We start from the raw sequence: 20,729 nt of genomic DNA, 5'->3' as shown, positions 1-20,729 counted from the left end.
GAAGTCCACCCCCGGTCAGTTGCAGTCCTGACTGGGGCAGCTCTCCGCCCTGACACCACGGCTGCCTGTGTGCTGCCGGCCCTGTGCTGGGTCTGCCTTCAGGAGTGGAGATCAGCGTGCTGATTCCCCGTGGAGGCAGACACCTTGGTCCATTCTGTGCGTACTGCCTTGATTTTTTTCATACCATCATAGCAAAAAGTGATTAAAAATAAAGGATAAGAGAAACTTGGGGAGAGGATGCACAGCTGTCGCTGGTCCGCTCCTGCCTGGTGCCCCAGAGGTGGCAGCTGTCTTCATCGCCCCTCCTCGGCAGTGGGGGGCTGCAGGTGGGCAAAGCTCAGAAAGACCTGCTCCAGTGAGATCTGGCTCACCGAGTAGTCATCCACTCCGTACTTCTCCTTGGCTTTCTCCAGGATGCCAAAAACCTTTGAGAAGCAGAGGAGCAGCGGGTGAGAGCAAAGGGCCAGGCTCACAGCCAGGCCAGTGAGTGAGTCCCTGGCAACAGGGGCTGGCTGGTGAGGCCCAGGAGCCTGCCATTGCTTGGTCCCACCCCAGAGCCCATGGGAGCAGTCAGTCCCACAAGGCCAGCCAAGTTCCCAGGGAGGCTGCTGGCAGCTCAGGGGCGCAGGGCCTGGCTCCTCCTGGCTCTGTTCACAGCTCACACTGTGACCTCCAGCAAACTCTGTCCCCTTTCTGGGCCAGTTTCTTTTTCTGCCCTGAACTCCTTCCAACTCATATATTTTGTGTATAAACCCCCAAACCTAGCAGACAATTATGGTGGGTATTCGAGGAGAAAGAAGGTGATTCTGCCCTGAAAAGGGCCTGGAATCACTAAAGACGAGGTGCCCCCTGGAGGGAACATCCCTGGCCCCTGCTGAGTAGCTGGGGCCCAGAGCCTGCACTCACTGTGCACAGGGTGCCCCCTGGAGGGAACTTCCTCAGCCCCTTCCAGGAACTTCCCTGCCCTAGGCCGGTACTCACCTTCGCCCAGCTGAGGTCCTGGCCAGGCAGGTGGTAATGAACCATGCCTTGGTGTTCATCTTCTAGGACACTCCCTGCAAAGAGGACGGCCGTGCTCCAGTGAGGCCTCCACAGGGAGGTCCCGTCCTCGCCCAAGGGGCAGAGATGTGGGGCTCGGCAGGGCTGGACACCGACCCCTACAGGGGCCCGGGCCCACCCAGCAGGGGCCGCGGGCCAGCACACACCTGGGAAGGTCAGGTCCACAAACGCCTTGAACTCCTCCAGTGCCTCCTGCTGCCCTTCACTCCGGACCTTGGCCCGCAGGGAGTAGCCGCTGCCAAACTTGCTCTTGAGGTGCTGCGGGCTGCCCAGGCACTTGAACTGCCCCTGCACCATGATGGCCAGCCGGGTGCACAAGGCCTCACACTCCTCCATGCTGGGAGAGGGCGAGGCCTGAGACCACTGGCCAGGGGCCCCACCTGCTGCCAGGGCTTGTGCGCACAAGGGCGCCGGCCCCCAGCTGGGCGCTTCCTGAGCCCCACGCTCAGAGCATGGCCACGTGCAGAGCCGGGATCTCTGCTCCAGTGCTCACAGGTGCTCTGCCCACCCGGCCCTTCCCAGCCACCAGCTCCCACGGTCCCCGGGCTCTACCTGTGGGAGGTGATGATGATGGCCTTGCCGGACTCACGGGCCCGTCCCACGGTGTCCCAGAGCAGGCGCCGGGCCACGGGGTCCATGCCAGTGGACGGCTCGTCCAGGAAGATGACCGCGGGCTCTCCGATGAGGGCGATGCCGGTGCTCAGCTTGCGCTTGTTACCGCCGCTGGGTGCAGAGCGGCGCCAGGTGCAAGGCAAGGCTGCAGATTAGCGTGAGCCCCAGAGAGAGCCATGCCCAGGGGCTGGTCCACACTACTGCCCAGGCAGGAACACTCTCTAGCCAAATGGAAGGGCAGCCCTGACATCATGGTCCACTGGCCTTGGCTCTAGGTGCCAGGAGCCACAGGGCGGCCCTCTTACCTGAATGCCTGGGTCACACTACCAGACACAGAGCCCTGGCCACGACCTATGCTAAGGAAGACCCCGACTCCACCCTCCTCACAGGGCCACCCCTGGGTGCAGGTCACACCTGTATGTCCTGACCAGCTTATTGGCATGTGGCTCCAGGAGCAGGCCCCGCAGAGTGTTCTCCACACAGGCACCAATGAGGCGCTCAGGGATGCCTCGGAGCCGGGCGTACATGACCAGCATCTCCCTGCCCGTCATGTGGTCCAGCAGGGCGTCAAATTGGGGGCAGTAGCCCATCCGCTGCCTCACCTGGGCGAGGGAGAACAGCCCGGGGAGGGAGCAGGTCAGGGGGAGCCTTTCCCACAGAGGGCCGCACAGACCACCTGTCACGGAGCCTGCTTCTAAACCCATGCCTGGCCTCTCCCAGGAGTCTTTCTGGGTGTCCATGGAGCCCTCGTGGCCACACGCAGCTGAAGCTTGCATCTCAGTGGGGATGCGGGAAGGACTTGGCTGGCTGAGGGAGGCTCCCGGGAGGTCAGAGATGGGTCAGCAAGTAGTCCAGCCCAGAGCCTGGCCCTTGGCAGCCACTGACTCTACAGGGTGACCACCCCACCAGCTGACCGCACACTTGTCCTGTTGTGTGGCCATGTCTAACAACGCCAGGGTGCCAGGGCCTTTCTTTTCCTCCTCTAATAGGCAGTGCCCCTGGCAGCACTCTGCTGGGCATCTCGGAGAGGAGGCGCTGCAGCTGTTTTCTGGCACCTGCCTGTGTCTAGCAGAGCCAGGACACAGCCAGGTCTCCCAGGGCTCAGGTGCACGCTGGCTGCCGTCAGCGAGGGCCATTCCCAGGACTGGGTTTCTTTTTCTCTATCTCCTTGGGGTTCTAGAATCTGCTTTTAATTAGTTTTGGAAAACACTTAGCTATTACCTTTCTGGTTATTCTTCCTCTCCTTTTGGAAGTGATGTTAAATGTATTTAGCACTCCTTGCCCCTTTCCAGGTATGTAGTTCTGTCTTTCCTGCATGTATTTCCAATCTTTTTTGTACTGAAGGTTGTACCAAGGGGCACCTACCTTCAAGCTACACCTCCAGCTCTTTTTTTTTTTTTTTGTGGTTCTGAGAATGGAACTCAGGGACATTCTACCTCCGAGCTATACCCCCAGCCCTATTTTTTATTCTTTATTTTGAAAAAGAGTCTCACAGAGTTACAAAAGGTTCACTAAGTAGCTGAGGCTGTCCGCGAACCAGATCTTCCTGTGTCAGCCTCCCGAATGCTGGGATTACAAGTGTGTGCCACCGCCAGGCTGTTCTTTACTTTTGAAACAGGGTATCACTAAATTGTGTAAAGCCTCACTAAGTAGCTGAGGCTGGCTGAAATCCTGCACTCCTCCTGTCTCAGCCTCCCAAGTACTGGGATTACAAACGTGCCATTATGCCCAGCTACCCAGTCCTATATGTTTTAAAATTGAAACAGGGTCTTGCTAGGTTGCTGAGGGCTTTGCTGAGTTGCTGAGGCTGGCCTCTAAACTACGGTCCTCCTATCTCAGCCCCTGTTTATGTCAAGTATAGTAAGCGGTTATTTTATAATCTGGGTCATATACTGCAAATCCAAAATTGGTGGGTTTGTTCCTCCCATGGGTCCTTGTGTCTGTGGATTCTAGTCACCCATATCCTGTTTGCTGTTCCTGCTTGTACATCCAGACACAATAATCAGGGGATTCTTTGAGGCCTAGGAATGGGTCTTCCTCCGGAGCAGCCCTGCGTGTGCTCTGGCCCCAGGGCCCCATGCCAGCTCAGGAGAAGAGCTGAGGCCGCGCTGGGGGCCCAGGAGCATGGCCTTCCTTTCCTTCTCTGCCTGGCACACAAGGACCTTCTGTGCCACATACAGGGGGCAGGGAGCAGGAAGGCCACCCCTGCCATCCTCACCCTGTGGGGTCAGCCCAATTTTGGGAAAGTATGGATGGCCCTGTGCCTTCCATTTTGTCCTCTTCACTCGGTCTCTAAGCCTACCCCCGGTTCCCTGGAGTGGCCTCTGGGCACAGGCGGCTCCGTCTGTGTGGGCTGCACCCCTGGCTCATGGAGTGTGGCCCCATCTTTCTCCTCCTGCCACCCGCTCACTCTCAACGCAACACTGCCGTGTACAGGTGTGCAACGTGCCCGCTGTGAGCCTGAGGTCAGCCTCTCCATGCTGCCTTATCCACCCGGCCTGGCAGGGCCTCCCTGCCGTACCCACCTTCCCGATGTCACAGCTGATGCTGTGGCCCCCGACGTAGGCATCCCCTGAGGTGATGGTCTCTTCTCCAGTCAACATTTTGAACGTCGTGGTTTTGCCAGCTCCGTTGAAACCCAGCAGGCCGAAGCACTCCCCTTTCTGGACGGCAAGGGAGATCCTGTCCACAGCCAGGAGGGGCGCCCGCTGTTCATACACCTGCGGGGCGCCGCACGCAGCACTGAGGGAGGAGGCCAGCAGACCTCACGCCCGGCCTCCGCCCTGCCAGCTTCAGGCCCCAGGCCAGCCAGCGGCCAGGGGCGGGCTGCGCACTACCTTGCAGAGCTCCTTGATGATCAGAGGCGAGTCGGGCAGGGCGTCCGGGCTGCGGGCCAGGACCCGGCTCCTCTCGTCCGCCACGTCCTGGTCCTCGGGAAGCGCTGATGTCCGGCTGTGTAATTCTGCCTAATGTCAAGATGGAGACGCCATGTGTGAATCCCGGCCCCGTGGGGCCCCAGATCGATGTGGGATTCAGGACAAGAGGCGTCTCACCCCGTCAGGCCCCGCATGTGCACTCGGACTTTACAAGTGGCCTTAGGAGCTGAAATCAGATCCAGGAAACACACTGGGTGTGTAGAGGTGGTGCCACCAGACCTGTGTGCGGCCCATGGGGAAGATCACAGACTCCACTGAGGGATACGAAGGAAGTTTTGTTTTGTTTCTTTTGAGATAGGTCTCGCTGTGCTGTCCAGGCTTGCCTCAGACTCCTGGCTCAAGCGATCGTCCTGCTTCAGTCTCCTTTTTCCTTCCTTCCTTCCTTCCTTCCTTCCTTCCTTCCTTCCTTCCTTCCTTCCTTTCCTTCCTTCCTTCCTTCCTTCCTTCCTTCCTTCCTTCCTTCCTTCCTTCCTTCCTTCCTTTCTTTCTTTCTTTCTTTCTTTCTTTCTTTCTTTCTTTCTTTCTTTCTTTTTGGTGGTATTGAGGATTGAACACCAGGGGCATTCTACCTCTGAGCTACACCCCCAGCCCTATTTTATTTTTTAGTTTGAAACAGGGTCTCACTAAGTTGCTGAGGCTGGCTGCAAACCTGTGATCTTCCTATCTCAACCTCCCGAGTACTGAGATTATAAGTATGTGCCACCATACTTATATCCTGAGTAGCTTAGAAAACAGGTGTACACCATCATGCCAGGCTAGAAAGACTGTAATACGAAGAGAACTCCTTTTGTGTGTGTGTGTGGTGGATTCTGCCTTTGAGCTACACCCCCAGCCTGTTATTTATTTATTTATTTATTTATTTATTTATTTATTTTGTGGGTCTGTGGATGAAACCCAGGGGCATCTGACCTCCGAGCTACACCCCCTGCCCTGTTTTTTTTATTCTTTATTTTGAAAGAGGGTCTCACTGAGTTGCGGAGGGTCTCACTATGTAGCTGAGGCTGTCCGCAAACCACGATCCTCCGGTCTCAGCCTCCCGAATGCTGGGATGACAAGTGTGCACCATCACACCTGGCTCCTGTTTTATTTTTTATTTGGAAACAGGATCTCACCAGTGCTGAGGGCCTTGCTAAGTTGCTGGGGTTGGTTTTGAACCTGCAATCCTCCTGTCTTAGCCCCTCAAATACTTGGGATTACTAGCATTACAGGCATGCACTATCACTCCCAGTGAGAAAACTCCTTTTTAGAGAAGTTTTAAGATTTTAGAGAAGTCAGTCCACCCTAGGTTAAATTGTATATCAAATGCAATTTCAACAGGCTTTGTTTTGTTTGTTTATGTGAAGAAGGGGGCGGAGACCTGAGGCAAAGCTAAAAGAGTATGCCAGACATGATGGTGCACACCTATAAACCCAGTGCTTGGGAAGCTGAGATGGAGGGTCTCAGGGTCAAGACCAGCCTCAGCCACATAGTGAGGCTTCAACAAGCTAGTGAGACCCTGCTTCCAAACAAATAAATAAGCTAGGTGTGGTCGCAGAGGCTTGTTATCCCAAGCTTGTAATTGCCAGCCTCAACTACTTAGTGAGGTTCTCAGCAACTTAGTGAGACCCCCATTTCCAAACAAAATATAATATAGGTCTGGGAGTGTAGCCTGGAGGTAGGAAGTTCCAGGGTTCCATCCCCAATACCAAATAAATAAATAATAAATAATAAATAAATAAATAAATAAATAAATAAATAAATGGGGCTTGGTGGCACACATTTGTAATCCCAGGATTTGGGAGGCTGAGACAGGAGGAGCGCGGTTCACGGCCAGCCTCAGCTACTTAGTGAGGCCCTCTGCAACTCAGTGAGACGCTGTTTCCAAATTAAGAATAAAAAATAGGGCTGGGGGTATAGCTCCAAAGTAGAATGTCCCTGGGTTCCATCCTCAGTACTGCAAATAAATAAATAAGTAAATAAAATAAATAAATAAATAAAAAGGGCTGGGGGTGTAAGTCAGAGGTAGAATTCTCTGGGGTTGATTCTCAGGAAAAGAAAAAAAAAATGTACGTAGTAACACATGGAGTGCCTGCCTGTCCAGGTCCAGTGCCTGAGTGGCTCTGGGTACTGCTGAGAAGAGGGCCCCTAGGCTGACTCTGCAACATCAGGGTCCCGGGATGAGCTGTGGGTGTGACGAGGCCATGACCCTCCCTGGGCTGTGGCCAGGCAGTGCAGGCCCTCGAGTGGGCCATGAGGAACTCTAACAATGAGGGACGACTGCCCAGGGAGCAGAGCTGCCCAGAGTGTCCTGGGCCCTCGCGGGGGTGTGGGGAGCATCTGGCCAGCACCCCAGGCTGCCTAGGAGCCACTCACCAGCGTCCACCTCTTGTGGAAGGCACAAACGCAAGTCCTCAGTCTCCACAGCAGGTTGGTCTCGATAAGGAAGAGCAGGGTAAGGTAGGCACACCCCGAGGCAGCCATGGAGGTGGCAAACCTGCCAACCCCTGGGGCACTCCAGGCAAAGAAGTTCTGCTGGTATTCGATGTCTGTGGGAGGCAAGGAGCCAGGCTGGGTCCTGCCAGCCTGCGACCTAGACTGCAGAGATGCCCGCGCCCAGGCCCTGCACCTGGGCTCCGCGCGCCTCCTCTCAAGGGCGCGCCCCGTGTCCCTCAATGCCAGGCAGCAAGCCACAGGAGGCCCCGCACTCCTGTGATGAGGGACCGGTCACCCTGCTCTGCCAATCACGCTCACTCTACCAGTCAGGGAGCGCACTGCGCGGGGAGGATGTGCACCTGTGTCCCCTCAGGGCCCCAGGGTTTACAGGGGCGGCATGTGAAAGCCATCCAAGTCCAAGCGCTTCTCAGCAGACCTGCCTGAGGGCGGATGACCGCTGAGCCGCGGGTCAGTGCACATGGGGATGGTTCCAGGTACAAAAGGGGCCCACAAAGATAGGTCCATATGCTGACCCCGGTGCCCGTGCCTGGGACCATGTTTAAAGATGGAGTCTTTAAAGACTAATTAATTAAGCTGGGCGTGGTGGCGCACACTTGTAATCCTAGAGCTTGGGAGGCGGAGACAGGAGGATCGCGCAGGTTCGAAGCCAGCCGCGCTAGCTTAAGAGACCCTGTTTCCAAATAAAAATATAAAAAGGTCTGGGAGTGTGGTCTGGGAGTGTATCCCGGAGGTAGAAGGGCTTCCAGGAACCCCAGTACCACACACACACAAAAAGACTAATTAATTAAAGATTAAGCTGAGCAGGGTGGTGCACAATCCCAGTACTTGGGAAGCTGAGACAGGAGGATTCCAGATTTTCAGCCAGCCTCAGCTACTTAGTGAGGCCCTCCACAACTCAGTGAGGCACTGTTTCAAAATTAAGAATAAAAAATAGGGCTGGGGTCCTCTCGGTGGTAGAATGCCCCTGGGTTCCATCCCAGTACCTCAAAAAAGTAAATAAATAAAAGAATAAAATAATGGGTCTGGAGGTGTAGCTTGGAGGTAGAACGCCCCTGGGATCAACCCCCAGTACCACCAAAAAAAAAAAAAAAAAAAGTTAAAAATCTTGAAGTGAAGCCGGGCATGGTGGCACATGCTTGTAATCCCAGAATTCCAGAGGCTGAGACCAGAGATCACAGTTCGCAGATAACCTCAGCTACTTAAAGAGGCTCTTAGCAACTCAGTGAGACCCTATTTCAAAATAAAGAATAAAAAAATAGGGATGGGGGTGTAGCTCGGAGTTAGAATGCCCCTGGATTCTATCCTCAGTACCAAAAAAAAAAGTCTTGAAGTGAGATGCTGGATTTTGGGTAGGCCCTATACCCAGTGACGAGGGTCCCCATAAAGGAAAAGCAGATGTGAGGCCGGAGACACCAGGGAGGGGCTGTGCACACCCAGAGGCAGAGAGGGAGCGACAGGGCTGCAGCAAGGATCTCCTGCACCCAGGGGCAGCGGGGTGGGCTGGGCCGGGCTCCCCATGTCTCCATCTGGCCTCAGACCTCTGAGGGATTTGTGTCTGTGGGTGGGGCCGCAGGGCTCCTCTGTCCTGAAGGCTGCAGGACACCAGGCCAGGTGGAGGAGCAGAAGCCAGAGGCAGGCCCAGGAGGTGCACGGTCTGTGTGTCCCCCAAAGGTTTGTGTGCTGAAACTGAGCCCCTATTACGAGGTATCAAGGGGATGGGAAATGAATGCAACTATGGCCAGCCCCAAGTGGGAGCTGACCCAGGGGGGGGGCTAAGGGGGGGCACTCACTGTACTTCTTGCAGTAGTGGGCGGCCACCTCGGAGGAGGTGCAGTACCGCTGTGTCTCGTAGTTCTCAGAGAAGCTGCTCACCGCCCTCCCCAGACAGTGGTTGGGCAGCACCAGGAACACGTGGTCCAGGGTTCTGGAAAGTTCTTCTAACTTCACCGCTGTGGCAAGGAGGTACAGACTAGTTAGTCCTAGAGGACATCACCCCTGACCAAGGGCAGGTCCCAGAGTCCCTAGAGGTCGGGCCTCGGTGGACAGAGCCTTGCCTGGGCTGGGCGGCCCCTGGGGATGATGCTGTGGACGCCCTCCCCACTCAGTGACAGCCAGGGGCCGGGGTGGGCAGGGCCGGGCGGTCTCCATGCCCCACCTGGGATGCGCATGACGGTGACCATGATGAAGGTGGCGATGCCCAGCAAGATGTTGAATATGGCCAGCCTGGTGTAGGCAGTGGATGCGCTCGAGAAGAAGAAACTCATGAGGTACATGAGGGGGATGACGGCCCAGCCGTACAGCATGAGCAGCAGCAGCACGTGGACCGCGTGGCCATCCCGCGTGAAGGCGCGCACGTCGAAGGCTCGGAACACAACCTGCAGCGGCACAGGGCGGGCAGCTCACATGGGCCAGAGGGTGGGCGAGGGGGCTGGGGGCAGCGCTCAGTGGTCCTCAGGCCTGGACCCACGGCCAGCCCTCGGTCCCTTTGACCACCAGTTTCCTCTTCTCCCCTTGGCTGACAGAGCTCTAACCAGGACAAGCTGCTCCAGGCCCTGGCATGCAAGAAGGGCCAGGGGCTGAGGGTAAGGGAGGGGACAGGCAGGGATCGTCTGGTTTTTGTTTTCTTTTCTTTCTCTCTCTCTTTTTTTGTACTAGGGTATCCTACCTCTCAGCTACACCCCCAGCTCTGTTTATTCTTTACTTTGAAAAAGGGTCTCACTTAGTTGCAGAGGGCCTCACTAAGGCTGGCCATGTACTATGATCCTCCTGTCTCAGCCTCCCAAGTACTAAGATTACAAGCATGCACCACCATGCCTAGCTCCTATTTTATTTTGAAACAGGGTCTCATTAAGTTACTGAGGGACACAGTAAGTTGCTGAGACTGGCCTGGAATCTGCAATCCTCCTGTCTCAGCTTCCCGAACATTGGGATTATAGGCTGCCCCACCACGCCCGGCCCACCCACCGTCTGTAACCATCCTCCTAAAATCAGGGCTGAGCCGCAGCTGGACTGCCCTGTGGGTTCTGATCCTCCAGGGGCTCTGCAGAGCACTCACCAGCAGCAGTAGAGCAGGGATGAGGAAGGAGATGAGGTCCCACAGCAGAGCAGAGAGCCAGAAAGTAGCCACTCGGACGCCGCTCACAAACTGGACATGCTTGGCCTGAACAGCCCTCTCACTGACGGCCAGGATGGAAAATGTGCTGACCAGGAATGCCATGGCAAAGAGCAAATTGAGGGCAATGTCAAATCCCTTCCGGCCCCTGGGGAGGATAGAGCACAGCGTTTGTGAGCAGCAGGAAAGATCAGGCCCTTGGTCATTGTCGGCCGGAGCATGTGGTGTGGGAGGCAAACCTCTCTAAGGGGTTAAAGGAGGACCATGCAGTGGTGGGGCTGGTACAGGCCAATCCCTGCGCCACGGCAGCTCCTCTGCACGCCCTGCCCCAGTGGAAGGCTGCACCTCCTAGGCTCCCTCCCCGAGTGCACACTGGGTCTGTGCTGCCCGCCACTCTGTCTCCTGGGACCCCCTGCACCACAGTGGTGACAAATTATCCTCACAGTATGTTCTGTGGTACACGGCAGGCTGCTGGTAACATCGCCCAGAAACAGGCTCTGATGGCATCACTTGCTGCTTACAAAGCTCCTGCCCTCTCCAAAAATGGTGCTGGAGCTGGGCACAGTGCTGCATGCCTGTAATTCCAGTACTTGGGAGGCTGAGACAGGAGAATGATAGGTTTGAGGCCAACCTTGGCAACTCAGGGAGACCCTGTTTCAAAATTAAAAGTGTTGAGGGTGAGCTGGGCGTGGTGGCGCACGCTTTTAATTCCAGCATTTGGAAGGCTGAGATGGGAGGATCACAGTTCGCAGACAGCCTCAGCTACTTAGTGAGGCCCTTTGCAACTCAGTGAGACTCTGTTTCAAAATAAAGAATAAAAAATAGGGCAGGGGGTGTAGCTCAGAGGTCTAATGCCCCTGGGTTCCATCCCCAGTACCACACACAAAAAATTATTTTGATAATTAGACCTTCCAGAACTTAGTGTGACCCTGTTTCCAAATAAAGAATAAAAAATAGAGTTGGAGGTGTAGCTTAGAGGTTTAACCCCCAGTTAATTAATATATATATAATATCTATATATATATATATATATAGAGAGAGAGAGAGAGACAGAGAGAGAGCGAGAGAGCAAGAGAGAGACAGGGTATTGCTAAATTGCCCAGGCTGCTGGCCTAAAACTTGTGACCCTCCTACCTCAGCCTTCTAAGTAGCAGGATTAATAGGTACGCACTTCCATGCTCAGCAAAATATGAGGTTTTTTTCCTTTTCTTTTGTGGTGCTGGGGATGGAACCCAGGGTCATGCGCATGTTGAGCAAGCACTCTACGACTGAGCCACATCCCCCAGCCCAGTTTGTTTTTTTGTTTTTGGAGAGGGAGATAATGCGATGTTCAATAAAATCAGGCGAGGTAGAGGTGCACACCTCTGAATGCACCAGGCAGCGCTGGGCTGAGCGCTGTGAGTACCTGGACTGCACACGCATGAGTTACACCCTCAGCCTGCTGCCTGGACCACTGTCACCGTGAAGCCTGAACCCCTCAGCCTGACCTTGGGGCCTCCCAGCCTCCCACCAGATGGGCTCCCAGCTCAGCCCTGCTGGCAGAGAAGGCAGAGCTGCGCACCGCAGGCTCGGAAGTCCTGCGGGAAGGCTGAGGTGTACGTGAGCTCGGTCTCAGCCACAGGAAGGTGATGGGGAGCTGCAGGGCCCGACCCCAGGCAAGAAGCAGCAGTGTCTGCAGGGCAAGCACTCTGCTGCGTCATCTGCAGCAGCTCTTGTCCGGCAGCGCCCAGATGGCCGGCACAGGAAAGGGGCTGCTGCCTCGGCAAGGCGGGCCGCACGTACTCATTGAACTGGTCCTTGGCGGCCTGCAGGGCGCTCCGGGGCTGCGGGTAGTTGGAAACCACAATGGAGGCCCGAGGCCCACACAGCAGCTTGAACAGAAGGTTGTCCACCACGGCCAGTGCGGTGGCTGGGGAGTGGTAGGCCTGGTTGTTGAACAGGGCAGTGACCACGGTCCGCTCTCCCACGTCTCTGAAGGACGCTGCCACCAGGCACCGCTCGTTGAAGCCGCCCCCCTCCACTGAGGCCCTGAACACGAGGAACTCCTCCAGGTCACCTGGGGAGAGATGGCAGCGTCAGGGGACTCAGGGAGCGGGCGCAGACAGGGGTTCCTCTCTACCCTCTCTGGGCTTGCTAATCCAGGCCCCATGTGTGGCACGGCCGAGCTGGGATGCTGGGCCGTGGGGCTCCTGCCCAGCCAGGGGTGTTCACAGCGCTCTCTCGTGCCCTGCTGCCGACAGTCAACCTTTTCTGAAGAAGGACCTTGTTTCTGCCAAGCCTCTGTCCTCCCTCAGTTTCCTGAACCTCCGCCCTGCTGCTCAGGATGTGGGAGGGAGCAGTAAAAAGAGAAAACCCTCCAGCACCTTCTGCTTACCCAGAACACAGCTGTTCTAAGCCTGGGTGAGATCCAGCGACTGCCACTAGAAAGACACGATTCTTTCCTTCCTTTCTTTCTTTCTTTCTTTCTTTCTTTCTTTCTTTCTTTCTTTCTTTCTTTCTTTTCTTTTCTTTTCTTTCTTCCTGTACTAGGGATTGAACCCAGAGGCATTCTACTCTGAGCTATACCTCTGCCATCTTAGTACACACACTGATATTAACATCTTAGACCTGCTCAGTTTGAATACATGGTATCTGGCTGAGTGGGATTTGTCCACAAACAGACACACTCCAAGGAACCTGGTATAATCTCTGAGGTGCCATCTTTGATGTCATCTCAACTCAGTAATTTTTTTTTTAGATGAGGTAGTGAAGATTGAACCCAGGGGCATTCTACCTCCAAGCTACACCCTCAACCCTATTTTTTTTGTGTGTGTGTGGTACTGGGGGTGAAATCTAGGGGATTTTCTACCTCTGGGCTATACTCCCAGACCTATTTTATACTTTATTTGGAAATAGGGTCTCACTAAGTTGCTGAGAACCTCACTAAGTAGCTGAGGCTGGCTTCGAACCTGTGTGATCCTCCTGTCTCAGCCTCCCAAGCGCTGGGAATAAAAGCGTGCGCCACCACGCCCAGTTAAACCCTATTTTTTTATTCTTTATTTTGAAACAGGGTCTCACTAAGCTGCGAGGGCCTCACTGAGTACCTGAGGCTGGCCGCAAACCCGGATCTTCCTGTCTCAGCCTCCCACGTCCTGGGATTATAAGTGTGCGCCGCGCGCTCAGCTCAGCTCAGTAATGTTTAATCCCTCCTTCCTCTAAGCTTGTCATATGTCTGCCTCACTGACTTTCTTATCATTACTCAGTGTTTGATTAACTTTTATGATGCCTTATCTAAAGTTTATAAAAAAGTAAGGTGCTGGCTGCACCTTGTGAAGGAGACTTGTTACCTGTAAAGAATTGCACCTTATAAAGGAGAATTGTTACCTGTATCTTCTCCGACCCCCCAGTTATTATATATATATATATATATATATATATTCTCAGAATTATTATATCAGACTTCATGTCATTTTTGTGCAAGAAGATTATTGTCAGGAAGCTGCGCAGTGACCTCTGTGGCAGAACTACAGAGCAAGCAGCATCTGCTAGAGCCCCATATGACCCCAGCCCTTTTCATTTTTTCTCTTCCTCTTTATCTCTCTCTCTCTCTCTCTCTCTCTCTCTCTCTCTCTCTCTCTCTCTCGTCTTTTTCTTCTGTGGTACTGGGGATGGAACCCAGGGACATTCTACTTCTGAGCTACAAGTCCAATTTTTTATTCTTTCTTTCTTCTTATTTTTTGTGGTACTGGGGATAGAACCCAGGGGCTTTCTAACTCTGGGCTACCCCCACCCCCGGACCTATTTTATAATTTATTTGGAAACAGGGTGTCACTAAGTTGCTGAGAGCCTCACTAAGTAGCTGAGGCTGGCTTTGAATCTGTGCGATCCTCTTGTCTCAGCCTCCCAAGTGCGGGGATTACAAGCATGCACCACCACGCCGGGTGCTATTCTTTATTTTGAAACAGGGTCTCACTAAGTTTGCAGCTAAGGCTGTCTGAGGGCCTGCAATCCTTCTGTCTCAGCCTCCTGAGTACTGGGATTACACACATGTGCCACCACGCCTGGCTCAGTTTTAAGTTTTAAGGTGCTAGATGAAAACACCACGTCACATGAAGGCACACCACGACCAGCCTGGTAAGCAGAGGCTGCTAATGGAGAGATCGCAGAACCTGCGCGTTTCATTCACGAGTCTGAAAAAACAGGGCTGTGTCAGTGATTGCCGCACTGAGTCCAGACCCAGCGAGGTGCCTGTGTCCCCATGTCTCTGGCGTCCCGGTCACCTGCTCTGACTCAGTGCTGCGATCTTCTGCCTACAGACATCTGGTGATGTCCAAAGGCATTTCTGATTGCCACGGAGGGTCGGAACAGCGTTGGGGATGGTGCTCTACATTCTACAGGGCACAGACAGCAAACACGACCGCACCCCTCAGCCTGGGCCTGGGCCGAGCCCTCTTACCCAGCACCTCGCGCGGCTCCTGCCCCTCGGCCTGCAGCATGGTTCTCAAGTGCTCCGACAGCTGCTGGTCCAGCCGAGAGGTGCCAGGGACCGAGAAGGGCACGATGGTTCTGCCATAGTCACCCAAGCTCAGCTTCAGGACGGGGTCATCGAAGATCTTGGAGGAGTAGTTGATGGCCAGGAGAGCCAGGATGACGATGGTCAGGGGGACCAGCACCTGGGCCGCCACCATCTTCCACTCCCGCCAGCTGTACACAGCCTTCTTTAGGAACATGGCCCAGAACTGCTGGCAGTGCAGCGCAAGCTGCACAAAGGGAAGGCGGGTCACAGCAGGGCACCAGCTGCGGACTGCAGACCACCACCTCCAGAAAGATCCAGGTGACCAGCTACGGGGGCCCAGGAAACTCCAGGGTGGCACGGGTGCACCTGCAGGTCCTTGCCTGCGCTCTCGAGTGTCTACACCCAGGGAGGCATGGCAGACACTTTTTATTTTACTTTGGTTCTGAGCATTAAAACCAGAAAGATCCACCTCCAAGCCATACCTCCAAACATTTTTAGTCTTTATTTTGAAACAGGGTCTCACTAAGTTGCCAAGGATGGCCTTGAGCCTAGGATCCTCCTTCTCAGCCCCCTAAGCACTGGGATCACAGGCCTGTGTCATCGGCCTGGCCAGACAATTTTATCACAGAGCACTAGGGACAGACTAAGTCCTTTGCCTTCCCTCTCTTCCTCTCTGGGGACACCACTGGGCAGAAGGTCCTGATGCAGCTCACATCAAGTGAACAGACAAGCCTCACCAGCCTCCCTGAACTACCTGTCCTTATCCCCAATGTCCCCCCTTCTTAGCGGTCTAAGTACAGAGAGCCTCAAGGCCTGGGCCCACGCCCGAGCCCCCCACCCGCTAACCATTCAACTTTGGCCCAGGCCTCAGTTTTCTGTCTACAAAATGGCAACAGGAACCGGGTGGCGCACGCTTGTAATCCCAGCATTTGGGAGGCTGAGACAGGAAGATCGCTGTTCGCAGGCAGCCTCAGCTTCTTAATGAGGCCCTTTGCAACTCAGTGAGACCCTATTTCAAAATAAAGAATAAAAAAATAGGGCTGGGGGTCTAATTCAGAGGTAGAATGTCCCTGAGGGGGGGAAAAAAGGCAACAGGGCTGCCCTCCACTTCGTCAGGCCTCTGTAAAGTCAGGCTAGTGCCTGGCTGGGCGCAGGGAAAGCCCCACCGATGGGCACTGTTGACGTTACGGGCAGACACTCCCTCTTATTTGTGAGCACCCAAATTACAGCAGCTCAACCGCACCACTAAAAAGCTGCCAGTTTCCCCTCTTCCTGCTGGCCCACGGAGTGTGGACTGTAGCCTGCCCTCTGTCCTCCTGAGGCCCACATCAGCTTTGTGGATTCTGCCCTGTGTCGATGCCTCTACCAGGAGAGTCAGGGTCACTGACCGAAACGTGCGGGCTTCCGCAGGGCCTGGCCCGGAGCGCTCACCCCCGTGTTGAGCTTGACCACAGCGTGCTCCTCCTCGATGAGGGCGCCGATGCCGTCGGTCGGGTCCATTACCCCGCACAGGTTGCTGTCCACGGCCCAGTCGCTCGCCCGCCTCTCGTGCTGATACTGCAGGGCCGGGAGCTGGATGGCTTGGATATCTATGCTAGTGTCCACCAGCTTTCCAACCCTGTGTGGGAACACGCAGGAATGGTCGCTGTGCAGTCCTGCGCAGGGGAGCAAAGCCATCACTCCACCACGAGGGGACAAGGAAAGAGGGCTACTGGTAGTGGCCACAGCAGAGCAGCACCTGGGGTTCGTTAGCTCGCTTACTCACTCATTCATTCAGTTCTTCATTTATCCACCAACACACATCTCTGGAATTCATTCATTCACTGGGGTGTGTGTGTGTGTGTGTGTGTGTGTGTGTGTGTGTGTGTGTGTGTTTCTGGGAACGGAATCCAGGGGCAGTCTACTTCTGAGCTAAACCCTCAGTCCTATCTTATTATTTTTATTTTAGTACTGGAGATTGAACCTAGAGACATTCTACCCACAGATAAACCCCCAGCCTGATTTTATTTCTTTATTTGGAAACAGGATCTCACTAGGTTTCTGAGAGCCTCGATACATTGCCAAGGTTGCCTTTGAGCTCAGGATCCTCCTGTCTCAGCCTCCCAAGCACAGGATTACAAGCGTGTGCCACCATGCCCAGCTCCTTTTTTTTTTTTTTTTTTTTTGCAGTACTGGGGATGGAACCCAGGGGTATTCTACCTCTGAGCTATACCCGCAGCCCTATTTTTTAGTCTATTTATTTATTTATTTGTTTGTTTTTGTGGGTCGGGGGATGGAGCCCAGGGGCATTCTATCTCTGAGCTATACCTTCTTCCCTATCTTTTATTCTTTATTTTGAAACAGGGTCTCACTGAGTTGCAAAGGGCCTTGCAAAGTAGCTGAGGCTGTCCATGAACTGTGATCCTCTGGTCTCCACCTCCCGAATGCTGGGATTACAAGCACACGCCACCACGCCTGGCTCTTATTTTTAATTTGAAACAGGGTCTAAAAGCCGGGTGTGGTGGTGCACACTTGTAATCCCCGCGCTTGGGAGGCTGAGACAAGAGGATCACGTAGGTTCAAAGCCAGCCTCAGGTACTTAGTGAGGCTCTCAGCAACTTAGTGAGACCCTGTTTCCAAATAAAATAGAAAATGGGTCTGGGAGTATAGCCCAGAGGTAGAAAGCCTCTGGGTTCCACCCCCAGTACCACCAAAAAATAAATAAATAAACAGGGTCTAAGTTGCAGAAGACTTCACAAGTTGCTCAGGCTGGCAATGAACCTGTGATCCTCCTGTCTCAGCGTCCAAAGTCCTGGGATTACAGGTATGTGCCATCACACCCAGCTATTTATTCATTCTTCACTTATAAATATTTCCAGAACATCTTCTGTATGTAGCCAGGCAAGGCCCCAGGTCAGAGACACAACCAGGTGAAGCCCCTGTCTAGAGGGACTCTGTTCTCATAGGGACACTACCCAGAGTTAGCATTTGTACCCAGGTGCGTGCGTGCGTGCGTGTGTTATTAGGATTGAATCTAGGGGCGTTCTACCTCTGAGCTATTCCTCTAGTCCTCTTTCTTTCTTTCTTTCTTTCTTTCTTTCTTTCTTTCTTTCTTTTTGTGGGTCTGGGGATGGAAATCAGGGGCATTCGACCTCTGAGCTACACCCCCTGCCCTATTTTTTATTCTTTATTTTGAAGCAGGGTCTCACTAAGTTGCAGAGGGCCTCACTAAGTAGCTGAGGCTGTCCATGAACTGTGATCCTCAGGTCTCAGCCTCCCAAATGCTGGGATTACAAACATGCACCACCACGCCTGGCTCAGTCCTTTTTATTTTGAAACAGGGTCTTGCTAAATTGCTGAGACTGGTTGCAAACCTGAGGTCCTCCCGTCTTGGCTTGGGATTACAGGTGTGCGTCACCACACCTGGCTATGAGCAGGGCTTCCAAGAGGAACTGAAGGGGCTCGGGGCACAATGGTGCAGTAGGGAGGGCTTGTCACAGCCAGGGCTGGATTGTGGCCAGGCGGGCGAGGGGTCAGCTGTGACAGGACTGCTGTGACAGGGCACCTGTGCTTTCAGGGCACTGACCCTGTCAGGCCCTGGTTATGAACATGGGCTCTGGCCAGTCTCCCTTTGAGCCTCCATTTCTCAGCCGCAGTGCCGTGCCTGCCTGCCTCCCCTGGGCTTGCTTGGCTGTGTATGGATGGAGTCAGTCCCTAGCTAGTTACTGAGTCACAGAGAAAGGATAAATGAATGGAGGAAGGAAGGAGCAAACGGGCTAAGGAACCCTGACAGGCTGCTACTTTATGTTTTTTTTGTTTTTGTTTTTTATGTTTTTGGTGGTACTGGGGGTGGAACCTAGGGGCTTTCTACCTCCGGGCTATACCCCCAGACCTATTTTACATTTTATTTGGAAACAGGGTCTCACTAAGTTGCTGAGAGCCTCACTAAGTAGCTGAGGCTGGCTTTGAACCTGCGCGATCCTCCTGTCTCCGCCTCCCAACGTGGGGATTACAAGCGTGGCCACACGCCTGGCTCATTCTGCTGCTTTAATGCTCGTGACAGTGGCTCTCTAATTAAGAACAGAAGCGGGGCGTGGTGGTGCACACTTGTAATCCCAGCGCTTGGGAGGTGGAGACCTGAGGATTGTGGTTTGAGGACAGACTCAGGTACTTAGTGAGGCTCTCAGCAACTTAGTGAGACCCTATTTCAAACTAAAGAATTAAAAAATAGGACAGGGGATGTAGCTCAGAGGTAGAAGGCCCTTGGGTTCCATCCCCAGTACCAGACACACACAAAAAGAATGGACCGTTTTTAAGAAAGGAGGAGCAAAAGAGTAAACATAGCTATCATGTTATCCACGCCTACATATATACCCAGGAATAAAAGCATGTCCAAGGTAGGTGCAAGTGGCACATGTCTACACTCCAGTACTTGGGAGGCTGAGGCAGGAGGACGGCAAGTTCAAGGACAGCTCTGGCAATGTAGCAAGACTTAGCAACCTGGCAAGACCTTGTTTCAAAATTAAAAAAAAAAAAAAGCCAGGCATGGTGGCGCACGCTTGTAATCCCAGCACTTGGGAGGCTGAGACAGGAGGATTGCACAGGATTGAAGCCAGCCTCAGCGACTTAGTGAGATCCTGTTTCCAAATAAAATATAAAATAGGCCTGGGAGTGTAGCCCAGAGTTAGAAGGCCCCTGGATTTCATCCCCAGAACCACACACAAAAAATAAATAAGTAAAAAAGAGGCTGGGCATGGTGATGCATGCCTGTAATCCCAGTACTTGGGAGGCTGAGACAGGAGGATCATAGCCTCAGACAGCCTCAGAAGCTTAGGTCTTCTGAGGTTGGGCATGGTGGCACACACTTGTAATCTCAGCATTCGGGAGGCGGAGACCCGAAGATCATGGTTCTTGGGCAGCCTCAGCTACTTATACTTATCGTGAGGCAATTCGCAACTCAGTGAGACCCTGTTTCAAAAATTATAAACACTAAAAAATAGAACCGGGGGTGTAGCTCAGAGGTAGAATGCCCCTGGGTTCCATCCCCAGTACCACAAAAAAAAAAAAAAAAAAAAAAGAAGAAAGAAAAAGAAACTTAGGTCCTCTGGAACTTAGTGTAACCTTGCTTCAAAAAAACGAATAAAGGATAGGGCTGGGGGTGTAGGTCAGAGGTAGAGTGCCCCTGGGCTCACTCCCCAGGAGCTAAATGAATAAAGAAATTCCCATGGAGGGCCTGTACACCCCCTTCCCTCTCTCACACTTGCCTTGAGGCCTCAATCACAGCACTGTGGCCCCTCCAGCCCCTCCCCCTCCACTGATTCTTCCAGACTTGTCTTTTAAGACTTCAATACAGACTCAATCCAGAGACAGCTCTGGCACTATATTGCCAATATTCTCTTTGAATAGAAACGTGTGTGTGTGTGTGTGTGTGTGTGTGTGTGTGTGTGTGTGCGCGCGCGCGCGTGTGCTAGTGAGGATTGAACCCAGAGGTATTCTATATTCAAACTACACCCTAACCTGGTTTTCTTATTTGGAGTCTCACTGGTGTGCCAGTATTAGGAAATGGCTAAAAATATTTGTAAAAGAAGTTTTGGTTATTAATATATATTTCAAAAACCGACTTATAGAAAGTGGAGTTCAGATCTGTAAAAAGAAAAGCAGTTAGGGCCTGGTTACTGCCAGGCCCTCAGGCAGCTGTCATAATGCAAAGGACCCTTGCTAAAAGTAATTAGCAAGTAGAGGAGCTGGGACCTAGGACTTGCACATTCTAAAAACAGGTTCGCACCATAAACGATATCTAGCAAGAAGCTAAGAATTCCCCAAGAGTGTGGGAGGAGGGCACTGACCTTTGTAAAAGGGGAGCATATACCACAGGTAAATCATTCTGGTCTTAACAAAGAAACCAGCAGTTAGGCAGGAAGATAAAGGGCGGACTTAAACCTAGGTATAGGATTATGTGGTAGGGTAAGATGGAGAACTTTGTCTCTATAAAAAGCTGGTTTATATTTTGAGCTCCCGTGACCTTGTTTCAGGTCATCCCACTATGTGACTCTGTGGGGCGCCACTCTAAGCTCTTTCTAACGGCGCCATAACAGTCACAACC

At 53.4% G+C, this 20,729-nt stretch overlaps 1 protein-coding gene across 1 annotated transcript in view; it reads right to left on the bottom strand.

Moving 5' to 3' along the window:
• Positions 1-293: 293 nt before the first annotated feature.
• LOC308267524 (phospholipid-transporting ATPase ABCA3) overlaps positions 294-20,729 on the bottom strand; it is a gene marked incomplete at both ends in the record, with an annotated part of 51,603 nt that continues 31,167 nt past the window's right edge. The window contains 14 exons of the mRNA XM_080702305.1: positions 294-425; positions 982-1,055; positions 1,206-1,396; positions 1,612-1,782; positions 2,086-2,273; positions 4,197-4,391; positions 4,509-4,637; positions 6,960-7,132; positions 8,831-8,989; positions 9,196-9,415; positions 10,096-10,300; positions 11,935-12,208; positions 14,588-14,891; positions 16,079-16,358. Of these exons, the coding sequence (XP_080558431.1) occupies positions 294-425; positions 982-1,055; positions 1,206-1,396; positions 1,612-1,782; positions 2,086-2,273; positions 4,197-4,391; positions 4,509-4,637; positions 6,960-7,132; positions 8,831-8,989; positions 9,196-9,415; positions 10,096-10,300; positions 11,935-12,208; positions 14,588-14,891; positions 16,079-16,358 (2,695 nt within the window). The remainder of the gene's footprint in view (positions 426-981; positions 1,056-1,205; positions 1,397-1,611; positions 1,783-2,085; positions 2,274-4,196; positions 4,392-4,508; positions 4,638-6,959; positions 7,133-8,830; positions 8,990-9,195; positions 9,416-10,095; positions 10,301-11,934; positions 12,209-14,587; positions 14,892-16,078; positions 16,359-20,729) is intronic.

Source organism: Muscardinus avellanarius, assembly GCF_963383645.1.
Source record: "Muscardinus avellanarius genome assembly, chromosome: 10".
NCBI lineage: Eukaryota > Metazoa > Chordata > Mammalia > Rodentia > Gliridae > Muscardinus > Muscardinus avellanarius.
This window is presented reverse-complemented; position numbering and strand designations above follow the sequence as displayed.